Source organism: Triturus cristatus, chromosome 3_2 (assembly GCF_964204655.1).
Source record: "Triturus cristatus chromosome 3_2, aTriCri1.1, whole genome shotgun sequence".
NCBI lineage: Eukaryota > Metazoa > Chordata > Amphibia > Caudata > Salamandridae > Triturus > Triturus cristatus.
The window spans coordinates 199,145,357-199,160,473 of record NC_140584.1 but is presented as its reverse complement, the minus strand read 5'-3'; the positions used below and the strand labels follow the sequence as shown (position 1 = coordinate 199,160,473).

Below are 15,117 nucleotides of genomic sequence, written 5' to 3'. Positions count from 1 at the left end.
GTAAGAGGGACGAAAGGTGCCACAATTAGAAGGAGACTGTAGTGCTCTCATTGACTAAGCCACTTGCGTATCTTTTTTCATTTTCTCTAATGACTTATCTACTTCGGGCCCAAAGAGATGCTCTTTGTCAAATGAAGTATTTAAAATGGATTGTTGGACTTCAGGTTTAATACCAGAAATCCTCAACCATGTGTGCCTCCTCAGTAACACATTAGTGCTGATTTCTCTAGCTGCGGTGTCAGCAGCATCTAAAGAACACCTAAGAGAGGAACAGGAGACAAGCTTTCCTTCTTGCACCAAATCCTGAGCTTTAGCCTTGTGCTTACCTGGGAGTTTTTGGAGCAATTGCTCCATTTCGTTCCAGTGTGCTCTTTCATACCTGGCTAGTAGGGCCTTGGTGTTGGCAATGCGCTAATGATTTGCTGCTTGAGCGGCTACTCTTTTATAAGAGGTGCCTTCCAATTTTGACTCTTTGTCTGGAGGGGTGGCATCCCCTCAAGTTTGAGAATTGGCCCGCTTACAGGAATTAAGGACGACCAAAGAGTCTAGTGGTAACTGTCCTATAATAAAAGCTGGATCAGACGGAGCATGGTTATATTATTTGTCTATTCTGGGGGTGTGAATACGAGCACAAACAGGGTCTTTGATTATAGTGGCATGTCTCATCATGCCTTTGAGCTTGTGGAGAGTCTGACTAGACCTTTGTGTGTTACTAAGAGTTTAAAAAAGAAATCTTCCTCTAGGGATTCCTTGTGTAATTGTACCCCATGATATTCTGCAGCTCTAGCAAGTATTTCTAGATATCCTACATTGTCGTCAGGAGGGGAAGGCTTTGCAGGGTAAATATCTGGGTCATTGCCTGTGGGTGAATCAGTGTTGTAGTCTTTCCAGGGATCTACCGGTAAAATATTATCCCCACCATCTCCATCATCATCAGATTGTGGTGGTGGAGAGTTAGTTGGTGTAATAAGTAAATATTCTAATAGTGGGGAAGGTGGTGTAGGGGAATCTGGTGGAAGAATAGGAGGAGAGGTGGTTAGTACCGACATTCTTCCTCTTCAAAGGAATGTGATAATATGTATCCTCTGACCCAGGTTTGAGCTTCTGAGGCAGTTTAGTAAGAATATGTCCTGTATCAGGATTAATATAAAGATCCTTTTGTTTTGGGGCCGATTTGGGTGGTGGGACATAGAAAATCAGATCCTGCAGCTTCGGAGGAACATTTTTCGGTTTCGGCACCAAGGACTTCGATGCAGGGATGCAAAGACTTTGACACACAGGATTTCGGTTCCGAAGCGGTCTTTGATTTCGGTGTCAAGGGTTTCGGCTCCAAAGCAGTTTTGGGCTCTGAATCTGAAGGTTTCGGCTAGGTGCCTGACTTTGGCCATCTCGAGCCGGAGGCCTTAACGTGTTTTGGAGTCCAGCCGGAAGGCAGGGCGTCGGAAACATCTTCTCAGTGCCGACCGTGGCCCGAAGGCAGGGATGGAACTGAAGCCTTTTGCTTGGTCTGAGATGATTTTGGGGCAAGGGGTGTTCGGTACTCACAGACTGGTGACCTTGTGGTATGTCGCCTTCCAACTCGGGTCCGATTCCGGAATAGATACAAGTTCTTGCTGTTCTTCTTCGGCCCCTTGTGCATCAAATTCTTCTTGCTCGGATCCTTCACTGAAGATGTCAGACGTGTATTTGATGTATCGCCTTTTCATTTCACGACATCGAGCCCGACGATCACGGAACGTTTTCTCCGATCGAAACGATCTGCACGCGTTGCAGTCCTGTTCATTGTGCTCCGGAGATAATCACAAGTTGCACACTTCGTGTGACTCGGTGTGCGGTTACTTCGTGTGGCACAGAGGACAGAGTTTGAATGGGATCTGTTCCATCGACTCCGAGGTGAACCGACGTGGTTAGGCCAAACAGCCTTCATGGAGTTTTCCGATCGAAATAGAGATTTTCTTCGACCGATAAGTGTTCGAAACAATACCGACGCAGGTAGAGTGGATTGCACACCGAGGGGAACCGAGGGGTTTTGAACCGGAGCGCAGCAATACATGTCTGAACCCGATGGCGGAAAAAAATAATCTAACATTGGAGTCGATGCCCATGCGCACTATCACCGAAAGGAGGAGTCACCTTTCCTCGTGACTGGAAAGACTTCTTCGAAGAAAAACAACTTGCAAACACCCGGACCCAACACTAGATGGCAGGAGCATGCAAAACATGTGACTTACAGCTTACATGCCTCAAACATATGTATACATTTGTATGTGATAATCACAGTGAAAAAAAGTATTCCAGTTCCTTAAAACAGAAGAGAGTTCTGGTGATGTGAATTACAAAAGACTGATTGAATTGTCACCAAAACCCGGAGCATGCATTATTGGATTTTAATAGAAATAGGGTACCCATCAGGTAACTTTGTATCACGCGAAAAAACATAGGCATCATATTAGATACATGGTAACCACAACACTGTGTAGTGGTTTAATAATGACCATAAGCAAAAAAAGGACATGATAAAGATATGTGTTTTTCTCATACAGGAAAATATGTATTCAAATCAATGAGTTGAAATCTGTAGAGCACTGTTTGATGGCATACAAGGAACAAGTAGGAATGTTTTTTATTTTATTTCTGTTAGCCAATTGGTGGGGTTTTACTACAGAAATGTCATCTTTAATTTGCTCTTTAAATATATTTTTGGTGCAGGGGTGAGGCATTTCGACAGATGGTTTGCTATATTACCCAACAAATCAAATGCAGACTATACAAACAGGATTTATTAAACTGTAGCATTTATACAGCACTTCAATACCCCTTATAGGGCCACACAGTACTCCATCAGGTTCTGGTCAGCCTTTTAAGAAAGTATGATTGGTATGATATTTTAGGCAATATGACTTACATGGGAGGTGTTGGGTGAGGTGCAAAGACACCCTACAAACATGGTGTGGCAAACACTGCAGCACATAAGTATGAAAGACAGTGTCAGAAGGGGCGTGAATAGCACGTTCTTTATGATTTGTGGAACAATTACGGATTTATCAGGCCAGATTATACATGTTGTGTCTGTGTTAAAAAAAAATCACTATTTAATTTGTCTGAAGCAACCAGTGCTTCTTGTTCCTAGAGACAGCAAATGTGTGATTCACAAGGTAATTATCAATCACTTGAGGACATTTGAGATCATGGCAATAACTAGGAATGGAACAGCATCCATTATAGTTTTGGGATGCCACATTTGTGTTTTAGAGCTCTACAGCAGACCATGATGTACAGAACATAGCATGACAGAACAGATGCTCAGAGCTCAAAAAGAAGTTGAGGCTATCACTGTGGTTTTAATCTGCTTATGTTTTCCAACAAATACCAAGATTTTATTTAAGTGAATTAACATGCTGAACTGTGACTTACAGTTAAAAGGTTGTGCCATTTTTACCACTTTCCTTCTGAGGTTAGGGTACATTTATAATTCAATGGTTAAAATAAAGAATTACCTGAACTTTGTGAAGCACTAGTATTTGCTGACACATCTGCAGTCACTTTCAGAGTCCTTTTCTTATATTCAACTTTTCCACCAAACCTTTTCTCAAGTTCATCTGAAAAAGCCTACAACCAAAACCAAATGTGTGAAATTCACATTTTGAAAAACAAACTGCTCCAAATTAAACAAATCAGAGAATATAATTTAAAACAAACGGTTTGACAAAAAATTTAAGTTCTACAATTCTTCCATGGTTGAAAATATTTTTCGCAAAAAAGAAGCTGCAAGGCCTGTATCTTGAGACAATAAAGGAAGAGCACAATGGTTAGTTTTGAAACAGAACATTAATAAAGGTAGGAAAATGCATAACAAAATAATTTATGTTCAATAAATTGGAAGATGATGATCTTTTCTTACTAGTACTTAATTAAATTGAGAAAAAGAATCATTGCATGTACATGTAGGTAATATCTGAAGAAAGGAAGTTACATTAAACTCAAATCTATAGTGTCCAATAAGACAAATGAAAGGATATCTCCACCGAGGTACATTAAAGCATAACCTACATCAACCTACAATATTTTCTACGTGAATTGATCTTTACTTCAGTCATTAGTAAGATATAAAGAAAACACTGACACTTTCCAAAAAGGAAAAATAATCAAATAAAACGGGGAAGGGGGGGGGGGGGGTATCATAGTTTGAACTCCAATTATGTATGTCATGAAAATGATACCAGATTCCGTCATATATTTTTTGTAGGTCCACTTTTTTTAAATGCACTTTTGCTAGTTATGAAAGACGAGCTATGTCTAAAATCCAACATTTGACATGGATACTCTTCATTTTAATTAGCCACAATAAGAGCACTAATGATACACAATATTTGACTATAAAAATGGGATCTCAGTAGGAATAATTGCAATCAGAAATATAAGGGATCTAATTACATGCAAAGGATCAACTCAACAAAGTCCACCTCTAAAGACTGGTAAATCACTTTGCAATTATGGCTTAATTCCAGAATTTTACAGAGAAGCATCAGATAGATTGTACCCAATGTTACTCTTAATAAATAACAGCCATTTGGAGAATGAAAAAATACCTTTCAGTAGGTGTATAAACGTCAGACCATTAGTTTGTGGAATGCGTAATAAATATCTTACTTAAAATCATACCAATTCAAGAATTCAGGTTGAACTTTTTATGACAGAAATTATTGGGGACTCTCAATCTGGATTTACTAAAGGCCGACATGGCTCTAACAATATTATGGTATTTATAGATTTAGTGTAGTTTAAGTGGTCAACTTTTGAATCAATCAGTCGGTATTTGTATAGCGTGGCTTATCACCCCGGGGGTATCCAGGTGCTAGGAAATGGAGAGCCTTAGTCGAAGAGCCAGGTTTTGAGTACTTTTCTGAAGTCGGTGAGTGACGGGGAGGTTTGGAGGTAGAGTGGGAGGTTGTTTCAGGACTTGGTGGCAAGGTAGGAGAAAGAACCTTGTGTGGACGGGCTCTCTGCGGCAGATGGGCTGGTGGGGGAAGCTGAAGGTGTGGACGCCTTTGTGGCAGGGTGGCGTGCTAAAGCAGGTAGCTCGACTAGAGGGCTTTCGGAAGTCGGACATGATTCGGATCTCTACTCTGGAGGATGTGATGCGGGGTACTGTACTGAAATAATTTCAAGAGCTGCAAACTGATTACCAACTGTATCGCAGCCAATTCTATCACTACCTGCAGTTCCGTCAAACCCTCACTCCCCATCTTAAAGACCTCACAAACCTTCAAAAATGTAGCCGGTTGGAGAGTAAGCTCCTCCTAAGGGACCTGGGGCCTCACAAACAAGCAAACGTTTACCAGACACTAGATATGAGTCGGTCAAACACGCTACCTGCCCTCTGGGCAACATGGTAGGCCAAAATTGGCACAATAGGCAACGCCGACTGGACAGAGGAATTGGGGGCGCACTGTGAGGAGGCAATTTTAGCTGGCCTCTGACTTATACAGCTCAAATACCTTCATAGAGCCTACTATACGAGGCATCGTTTGTAGCATATGGGAGCGATTGGCTCCCAGACATGCCTCCGATGTGGGAAAGAAGAGGGTACTTTCCCTCATACTGTGTGGAGCTGCACAGTGTTTGGCAGGCTTTAGCACGGCGTGACATCCTGTCCGGGTGAGGTCCTTTCATGGACCATCCCTCTCAACCCAAAATGCATTTTCCTTCACACTACAGAAGGTATTGGGGGAACAGATAAATAGCTGCTCCTCTTCCTGGGCCTAATCCTATCAAACAGGAAGAAAGAGTTGGACCATTGTATGAGACTAGAGGTTTTGATGTACCAGGCCAGGGGATGCCCTCAGAAGCACCCCAAGGTTTGACAGAAATGGGCTAGCTATACGGGGTTTTTTTGACACCCATTAGCATAGTAAGCTCTTGGCTTGAGGCAGACATCTGGGAGCATAGGGTAAGTGCACAGGGGAATGTTACATTTGATTAATGTTGGACCTGTGGGCCATTTACATTGTGCCCTTGTGGGTTTTTTTTGGAAGGGGGTGGGGGTGGGAGGTGGGGTGTTGGTGGAGTCAACTGTGCAGGTTTACTTTTCATGTTTACGGGTATATTTACTTTCTCCTTTTATGTGTACTTTTTGGCCTGTGCTGCCATGCTCATGTATAAACCCAATAAAACTTGTTAAAAAAATGGCATGGTTGGGTTTATTAGAATTGGTTTATTTATCAAATTTAAATCTGTTTTTTAGCACTTAAACTGGTAGTCCCCTTTTTGAACGCAGTATTGGAAGACATTTTTCTCGTTGTCTGTAATTCTTAAGTAGGTGCAACAATCGGGCTTTCCATTAGAACCAGAACAGTTCGCCCCACTCACCACGATTATTGAGAGTACTGGGGGAGAGCACATGTCCTCAAGGCTGTACAGCGCGTGCGCGGACATTATCCCAATTGACAACACCAAGATTAGAGCCTCCTGGGAGGCTAATCTGGGACATCCTATTTTGGATGACCAATGGGCAGTTTGCTGTAGTCAGACCAGTGAGATCTCCCTGAACAGCCTCCCAGACAGCTCGTAGTCTGGTCAGAAGTACCGACGGACAGAGCGGTGCCTCCATCTCCGAGCAGTCAGCCGGGTGAGGTTTTTCTCCCACATAAAGCTGGGAAAGAAGAGGTAGTTCTTACCTTCAAGCACGAGGTTCGCTTGTACTGGTAGGGTGGCAATTGCCACATACTTACCTGAATATTATACCTCCTTTTGGGTATTGTTTCACACTATTGTTTGCACGAATTGTGTTTATCCTGCAGTAGCCTTTACTCGATTACATCTAGGTCCTGAAGAAAGCCGGGTCAACTGACCAATTCGGCTGAAACATGTCGACCGCTATAGACTTAGCCAGGAAATAGTCAATTTTTTTCCAGATTATTAGGTTCTTTTAAGTATGACACTTGGACAATTGTTAATAAATTTATGTTTTGCCCAGGTAGCCATTTTTAATTTTCACTTACACTAGAGCACTGCACGTCACTAGAGTTCATATGGTTTGAACATACACCTTGACAAGAGCCCTTCTAAGGAACGTCAGGTCAGGTACCCAGCAGGTCCAGGTGGCTCAAGACTGTGGCCCTAGATCTAGATCTCCTAGAGGCCCAGATGACGAAGCTCCGCCAGTAAGGGTGGGCTGATGGACTCTTAGCTCTTGCTTGGTGATGATCAAATTATCTGAAGAGGTTTCTAAGCATTCTTCGCAGCGGTCAGTGGCTGTCTGTTCTTCATGATCAGACTGAGCACCTCCTTTTAGTTGTTTGGTACTGATTGGGGATTGGAGGTGTTTCAGTCCATAATTAATTCCCCTGAGACCCCTACTCACATTGTTTTTTGCTCCCTGAACAGCCGTCATAGGCAGTTCCATTTTAAATTCCTTCGGAGAGTTTACATCACCCCCGAGGCTACACATAGGATCGACCCAGTCCAACCTCACTGTTGAAATGTGGGGCACAACACGCGGACTTCGCCCACCTCTCCTGGAATTGTGGGAAAATTAAGACGTTCTGGGCAGCAGTTTTCCAAACATTGGGGGAAATGGTGGAGTTGGAAATCGCCCCCACTCCAGAGGCGGCACGGCTGGGTTATTGTGTTAACTTCCTAAAGGGGATTCGTAAATTCATCGCCATCGGGCTGTTATAGGCTAAAAGTTGCAATTAAGTTGGGACGCAAAACCGCTCCGACATTAAAAGGCTGGCTACATAGCTTAACGAACTGCAACACAAACAGCAATCTATATACCAGCAATTTGCCCAGATCATCCCACCCAAAAGCCTTCCGGGGCCCCTTAAAAATGTACACTGCAGCGCTTTTCTTACACTCTGCCTCACAGCTAGAACAAGGATTGGTCCCGGCGGGTGTTGGTTAAATGGATATCAAGTTAACACTAATTGCCAAAGCTACTACTGTGAATTGTAGATAAAAGTATGTACTACTTATTCCAATTATAGACTGTTTCTGGAATCTTAACAGGTCGGATGGATGGTCATTTAAGACCTTGCCCTGCTGTATACTATGTACACTTGATGTATAACATACACAGAACTGGCGACTTGCTTCTTGTTACCGCTTGTCAAGTATTGTAAATATATGATGCTATTGATATCGATGGAACAACTGTAACCTATCTGAAACTGGTAAATAAAGTTAAAAAAAAAAGTAGGTGCAACAATCAGTTCTATTAAATGATATGAAATTTAATATATAGGATTGGCAAAAGGCATTACCAAGCACAGTGGCTAAGCACGCACCCAAGAGATAGCAATAGAGAGAGAAGCACTGAAGGGATCAAAACAGAATAAGATAAGGCAGTGAAGTGATAGCAGTGGAGGGAATGAGGCAGGGAAAGGGGAGAACAAAGTTGGTGAAATTGGAAGAAGAGCACAAGTTACTACTTGTGTAACAATACATCTGTAAGAGACATTGGTTTGTGATAGATTCCTTACCTTAGAATATCCCCAGGCGTCAGATTGGATCCGGAAAGTTTTTGTAGCAGTACCCATGCGCGTCAGTAGGTGGCTTCGTGCGGCTCCGCGTCCGTCGCTGGTGTCGTAAGCGCCAAGATGACGTCATGGAGACTACTTAGGCGCCACCCATGCGCGCTGACGTCAGTTCTGTACACGACTTTCCGCGCCAGGAACGCAGAGCCATGCAAGAAACTGACCACTGGTGCCATGAAACTAGGGCCCTAAAAAGGGGGATGACCTTAACCCTAGAAATCAGTTCGCAGGACGGGGAGGATGGGTGGGGCGGTAAGGAATCTCTTACAGATATATCGTTACACAACTAGTAACTTGTGCATCTGAAAGAGACACGTTAGTGATAGATTCCTTAGAATAGATACCCCAGCAATACCAACCCCGGTGGTGGGTCTGCGAACAAGATTAAACCAGAAAGTCACGGAGAACAGAACGGCCAAAGAAGCCGTCTCTCCAGACCTGACTGTCAAGGCAGTAATGCTTGGTAAACGTGTGCACCGAGGCTCACGTACCTGCCTGACAAATGTCCTGCAAGGGGAAGCCGCGTCCCAAGGCAGTAGTTGCGGCCGTTGCCCTGGTAGAATGGGCGCACAGCCCCACAGGAGGCTCCTTCTTAGCCAACGAGTAACAGGCCTTAATGCAGAGATAGACCCACCGAGAGATGGTCCGCTTGTGCACAGCCCGACCTCTTTTGGCGCCCACGTAGCCAACAAAGAGTTGGTTATCCACCCGGAACTGTTGTGTGCGCTGCAGGTAGAACAACAGCGCACGTTTTGGGTCCAGACAGTGGAGCCTCTCTTCCTCTTTCGAAGGATACGGAGGCGGAAAGAGGGTGTGAAAAGTGATGGTCTGCCCGATGTGGAAGGGCGTGACAACCTTTGGCAAAAAAGAAGGACTGGTCCTTAAAACCACCTTGTATGGATGAACAAAAAGGAAAGGAGGTTTGGAAGAAAGAGTCTGGAGCTCACTCACTCTTCTGGCAGAGGTGATGGCTACCAGGAAAGCCGTCTTGAGAGTGAGAAGACGCAAAGGACAGGTATGAAGGGGTTCGAAGGGAGCGCACATCAGATATGTCAAGACAAGGTTTAAGTCCCATTGAGGCATTAGGAACAGCACGGGAGGAAACGTGTGCGTAATGCTTTTTAGGAAACGGTTAACAACCGGGGACTTAAAAAGAGAAGGCTGATCTGGAATTCGTAAAAAGGCGGAGATGGCAGAGAGATAACCTTTGATAGTGCCCAGAGCAGAGCCTTGCTGGGCCAAAGAAGGAAGGAACAGAAGGACTTCAGAAAGAGGGGCAGAAAGGGGATCCATAGCCTTAGCTGTGCACCATGCCACAAACTTGTTCCACCTGCAGGCGTATACCGTCTTAGTGGAGGGACCCTTGGCAGCCAGAATGACATCACAGACTTCAGGAGGAAAATCGAAAGCTGTCAACTGTCGCCGCTCAATCTTCACGCATGGAGGTGGAGGCTGGACAGGTTCGGGTGAAGGACCGTCCCCTGCTGCTGTGACAGAAGATCCTCCCGAAGAGGCAGTCGGATCGGGGGATCGATCGCCATGCTGAGTAGCTCGGGATACCAGTATCTTCGTGCCCAATCCGGAGCCACAAGGATGACTTTGGTCTCGGTCGCGCCGAATCTTCTTCAGCACTCTGAGCAGAAGTGGTATAAGCGGAAAGGCGTACAATAGACCGCTACTCCACTCGCAACGAAAAGCGCTGCCTAGCGAGCGCCACCCTGGAAATTCCAGAGCGCAGAACTGAAGACATTGCACGTTCTCTTCAGTGGTGAATAGATCTAACCAAGGCTCTTCCCACTGCTGAAAGAGACCTTGCACCACGTCCGAGCTCAGACCCCATTCATGATCCATCAAGCACTGGCGGCTGAGTTCGTCCGCCCTGGCGTTTAGAGAACCTGCCAGGTGTTGAATCATCAAGGTGAAGCCTTGATGTTCCAGCCACGTCCAGAGGCGCAGAGCCTCCTGACATAGGGTCCAGGACCTCACCCTGCCTTGTTTGTTGCAATACCACATGGCGGTGGTGTTTTCTGTGAACACCTGCACTACCTGTCCCCGGACAGAGGGAAGGAATGCCTTCAGTGCAAGACGGATTGCCCGAAGCTCCAATAGATTGATATGGAGCCGGGACTCCGCCGGAGACCAGAGGCCTCTGATCTCCGCCTCTCCCAAGTGGCCTCCCCATCCCAGGAGGGACGCATCCGTCACCACTGTGTGCTCCAGTTGGGGAAGGGAGAGGGACCTGCCATTGACCCAATAGCGATTCGTAAGCGACCACTGCAATTGCCGTGCAGTGCCCTCCGAGATCCGGACATGAACGGACAGGTTGCCCTGATGCTGCGCCCACTGAAACTTCAGGTCCCTCTGCAGAGCCCGCATATGCCATCTGCCATGAGTCACCAGCAGGATGCCATCAGGTCCAGAAGCCGGAGGGTCATCCTGACAGAAACCCGGGATAGAGGCTGAAAGATCGGAATCATAGCCTGAATATCCCGGACTCGCTGCTCGAGAGGAAACCAGAAACAGCATCGAATTCAGAACCGCTCCGATGAAGGGGAGCTTCTGAGAGGGACTCAGGTGCGACTTCGGCACGTCGACGGAGAACCCCAGCAAATGCAGGAGGTCGGCCGTAGTCTGATGGTGGTTGACGACTGCCTGGGGTGAGCCCGCCTTCAACAACCAGTCATCGAGGTAATGGAAGACTTACACCCCTGACCCGCACAGATGAGCTGCGACCACTGCCATCACTTTCGTGAACACCCGAGGGGCGCTGGTAAGGCCGAAGGGGAGCACGGCAAACTGAAAATGCTCCTGGCCTACCGTGAACCGCAGGTAACGCCGGTGGGCCGGCAGGACGGGGATGTGAAAATATACGTCCTGCAAGTCCAATGCTACCATCCAGTCTCCAGGGTCGAGGGCGGCCAGGACCTGAGCCAGAGTCAGCATTTTGAACTTCTCCTACCAGAGGAAGCGATTGACGTTCCGGAGGTCCAAGATGGGGCACAAGCCCCCTTTGTCATTCTTGGGGTCCAGAAATTAGTGGGAATAACAACCACTCCCTACTTCCGGCCCAGGAACGCACTCGATGGCCCCCTTGGCCAAGAGGGCCATGACTTCCTGCTGGAGAAGTACCAAGTGATCCCCCGACATGCGTTGGCACCGAGGTGGCATTGCTGGAGGGGAGGACTGAAAGGGAAGGGAGTAACCGCTGCGGATGATCTGCAACACCCACTTGTCCGATGTGATATCGTGCCAGTGGGGGAGGTGGTGGCGGATCCTGCCACCCACCGGCGTGGGGTGCCCCACAAAGCTTGGATTAGGAAGGTTTGGAGGTAGAAGCAGAGGGGGCGGAGGTGGACTGACCCCCACGCTGATTCCCAGACCCGCCCCTGCAGAAACCGCGTCCGCACTGGCTTGCTGAAGGAATGTGCCTGGGTGCCTCTGCCGTGGCCACAAAAGGAACGAAAACCAGGAGTGGCCGGGCTTTTGGCGGAAAGACCCAAGGACTTGGCCGTGGCCCGCGAGTCCTTAAAACGCTCCAGTGCACTGTTGGCTTTATCGCCAAACAGGCGAGTGCCATCAAAGGGCATGTCCATGAGCGAGCTTTGGACATCTGTAGAGAACCCGGTAGATCTCAACTAGGCGTGGCGACGAAGCACCACAGTCGTAGAAATAGCCCTGCCCAGTGAGTCCGAGGTGTCCAAATCACACCGAATGGTGAACTTAGCAGCATCCTTACCCTAAGCAACAGCTTGGGACAGCACAGCGTGGGTCTCCTCAGGACACTGAGGCAACACCTCTGCAACTGTATCCCACACAGCGTGGGAATAGCAGCCCAATAAGCAGACGGTGTTCATTGACCGCAGCCCCAAGCTGGCCGAAGAGAATAACCGCTTAATGAACTGCTCCAGTTTCTTAGAGTCCTTATCCGGCGGAGCCGTGGGAAAGGCACTCTGTGACGTCGAGGCTTGGATGAACAGGTTCTCAGGCGTAGGATGAGTGGGCGGAAACGCGGAGTCACCAGGCGCCGGGCGATGACGCCTGGCGACATTCTTCTCCACAGGGGCTCCTGTGGCTGGCCGCGACCAAGTGGCCAACAAGACGTCAGTGAGGGCGTCGTTAAAGGGGAGCCGGGGCTCCGTCGAAGTGGACGCTGTCTGGAGCACCTCAGTGAGGAGATTAGTTTTGAGGGCCACCGTAGGAAGATCGAGGTTGAGGACCTCAGCTGCCCGACAGAGCACCATCCTGTAGGAGGCACCCTACTCCATGGTAGGCAGGGGAGAGGCAAACCCCGGGTCCGAAGAGACATCGAGGTCGCCGGCGTCCTCCAAGTCGTCAGCCCAGTCCTGCTCGGAGTCACAGTGACGGGCAAGAGGGTCCTCGGACCCCTCCCAGTCATCATCCACCTCTGTCGCATGGGGAACAGACCGCGGCAGCAGAGCTGGAGCCGGAGAAGTAACATACGGCACAGAGAATGGCGCTAGCCGGCGCCGCGTCCCAATGCGGATACCAGGTAGGAATAAAATGGTCCTGGAACCGGGGCAAGGGCGAGACAAATGGCACCCACTGCGACGCCGGAGGCAGAGCCGAGAGTGGCGCTGGGGCCGGAGCCGGCAGCACTGGACCTTGTGGCGCTGGGGCCGGAGCCAACGGCGCAGTATCCTGTGGCGCTGGCGGCCCAACAGGATCCGGACACGGGACTGCGGGGCCCGAAGGCGCACGGGTGGGAGCCCAAGGCCTAAAAAGGCGGTCCATGGTAGCAAGAAATTCTTGCACCTGTTCGGGAGTCACTGACGGACCCGGGTAAGGTGGGTAGGCCGCGGGACATCCAGGCTCCAAAGAAGCCACAGGGGCCGAACCGCTGTCCCCCTCGTCCTCATCCGAGGACCGACGGCGGGACGTCGAAGAGCGAACTAGCTTCTTCAACTTCTTTTTATGTCGTCGCTTACCCGAATCCGAGGGCGAAGACTTGGAGCCCGAGGAGCGACAACTGCGGCCCCGCGAGCGTTCCTGGGAACGGGACCTGGAACAGCACTGGGACGAGTGCCGGACCTCCAGCAGCTTCCGGTGCCGCTCCCTCAAGGCCGGTCGGGCTTTGGTCCAACAGTTCCGAGAGTCGTGGTCGGTCTCCAGGCAGTAGCGGCAAACATCGTGGGGGTCCACCACCGACATATTGTGACGGCAGGCCCCACAAGACTTAAATCCAGGCATCCCTGCGTGCACCAAGGAGAAAAGGAGACAAAACGTCTAAAAAAGGATAGTCAAAAAGTGCTCTAACCGGATCTGCGCTTGCTGGCGCGGAAAAAGAAAGAACTGACATCAGAACACGCATGGGTGGCGCCTAAGTAGTCTCCGTGACGTCATCTCGGCGCTTACGACGCCACGGACGCGGAGCCGCACCAAACCACCTACTGACGCACAGGGGTACTGCTACAAAAACTTTCTGGATCCAGTCTGACGCCTGGGGATATTCTAAGGTAAGGAATCTATCACTAACGTATCTCTTTTAGATTTAAAAATACCTCAAACACCTGCTTAAGTTAGTTAAGCTTGAAGAATGCTGCTTCATTGGTATAGACAACTAAGCACTTCAGGGAAAGGTTTGCTTCATCATATCCCACTCCTTTATACTTTATCCCTGGGAGAACAGAAGCCCCAAGTAAAGGTTAGGTTGGAGAAAAAGGATCAGAATTTTCTGAGGATCAAACCTGATAATCACAAGCTTACTACCATTGAGTAGAAGGCAATCGGTTCATTTCCTTGCTTTGATATACATGAAACAGGAATTTGAAAGGTAGTGCCATTTGCTGAAATATAGATTTGAATATCGTCAGAATGGGCTGATACTGGACTTTAAGGACACATTAAATAACAAAAATTAAAAAAAGGATGGAGGCCATTGAACAGATTAAAAAAAGGAAGAAACTCTGTTTGATGATGCTTATTTGGCATTTACCTATTCACGACTCTCAGGTTGCACTAACCTGTTTCTGATTTAATGAAAATATATATATTTTTTTAAAGGAGAAACTCAAATGTATTATTAGTAGGGAGATTTATCAAAGAACTAGGTTTTCTCATACTTTTCAAACTTCAAGAGATTCGATTAATATTTCAAGTATGGAAGTGAGTACGAGCCACAAACTCAGTTAAAGAATTCTAAAGGTCCTACTGGCAAATCTAGATTGCTTAAGTTTGGGTACAATCAGAAGATTACTGGAAAATCAGCTAAGTTTTTCATTTGGCTTTTATTTAAACAAGCAAGTTGATTGATTAAGATCATTCTAAATAACAAACAAAGCACATTAAACGTTGCCTTTGTTTTACAGGCAACTAGCGTAACAAATCAAATTTTGTCTCAAATTCAGCCTTTACTTAGCCCAAAGAAAAGTTGTGCAGCAGCATTTTGAATACCCTACAGTAATAAAAGTCTTTAGTTTTTAGCTCAGCGGGAGTTCCCAGCCTACTTGTCTACCAGCTAGAGTATCAACGTTCCATAAGAATGGATCAAGCTTCTATGCCTGCTATTGATACAACGCACTATAACAAATGAGGTGTCTGACCGCTGGAGGGGATCCATATT

At 47.3% G+C, this 15,117-nt stretch overlaps 1 protein-coding gene across 1 annotated transcript in view; it reads right to left on the bottom strand.

The window, feature by feature from the left end:
• PARP14 (poly(ADP-ribose) polymerase family member 14) overlaps positions 1 to 15,117 on the bottom strand; it is a 924,447-nt gene that overhangs the window by 552,137 nt on the left and 357,193 nt on the right. The window contains exon 10 of the mRNA XM_085647500.1: positions 3,498 to 3,609. Within this exon, the coding sequence (XP_085503626.1) occupies positions 3,498 to 3,609 (112 nt within the window). The remainder of the gene's footprint in view (positions 1 to 3,497; positions 3,610 to 15,117) is intronic.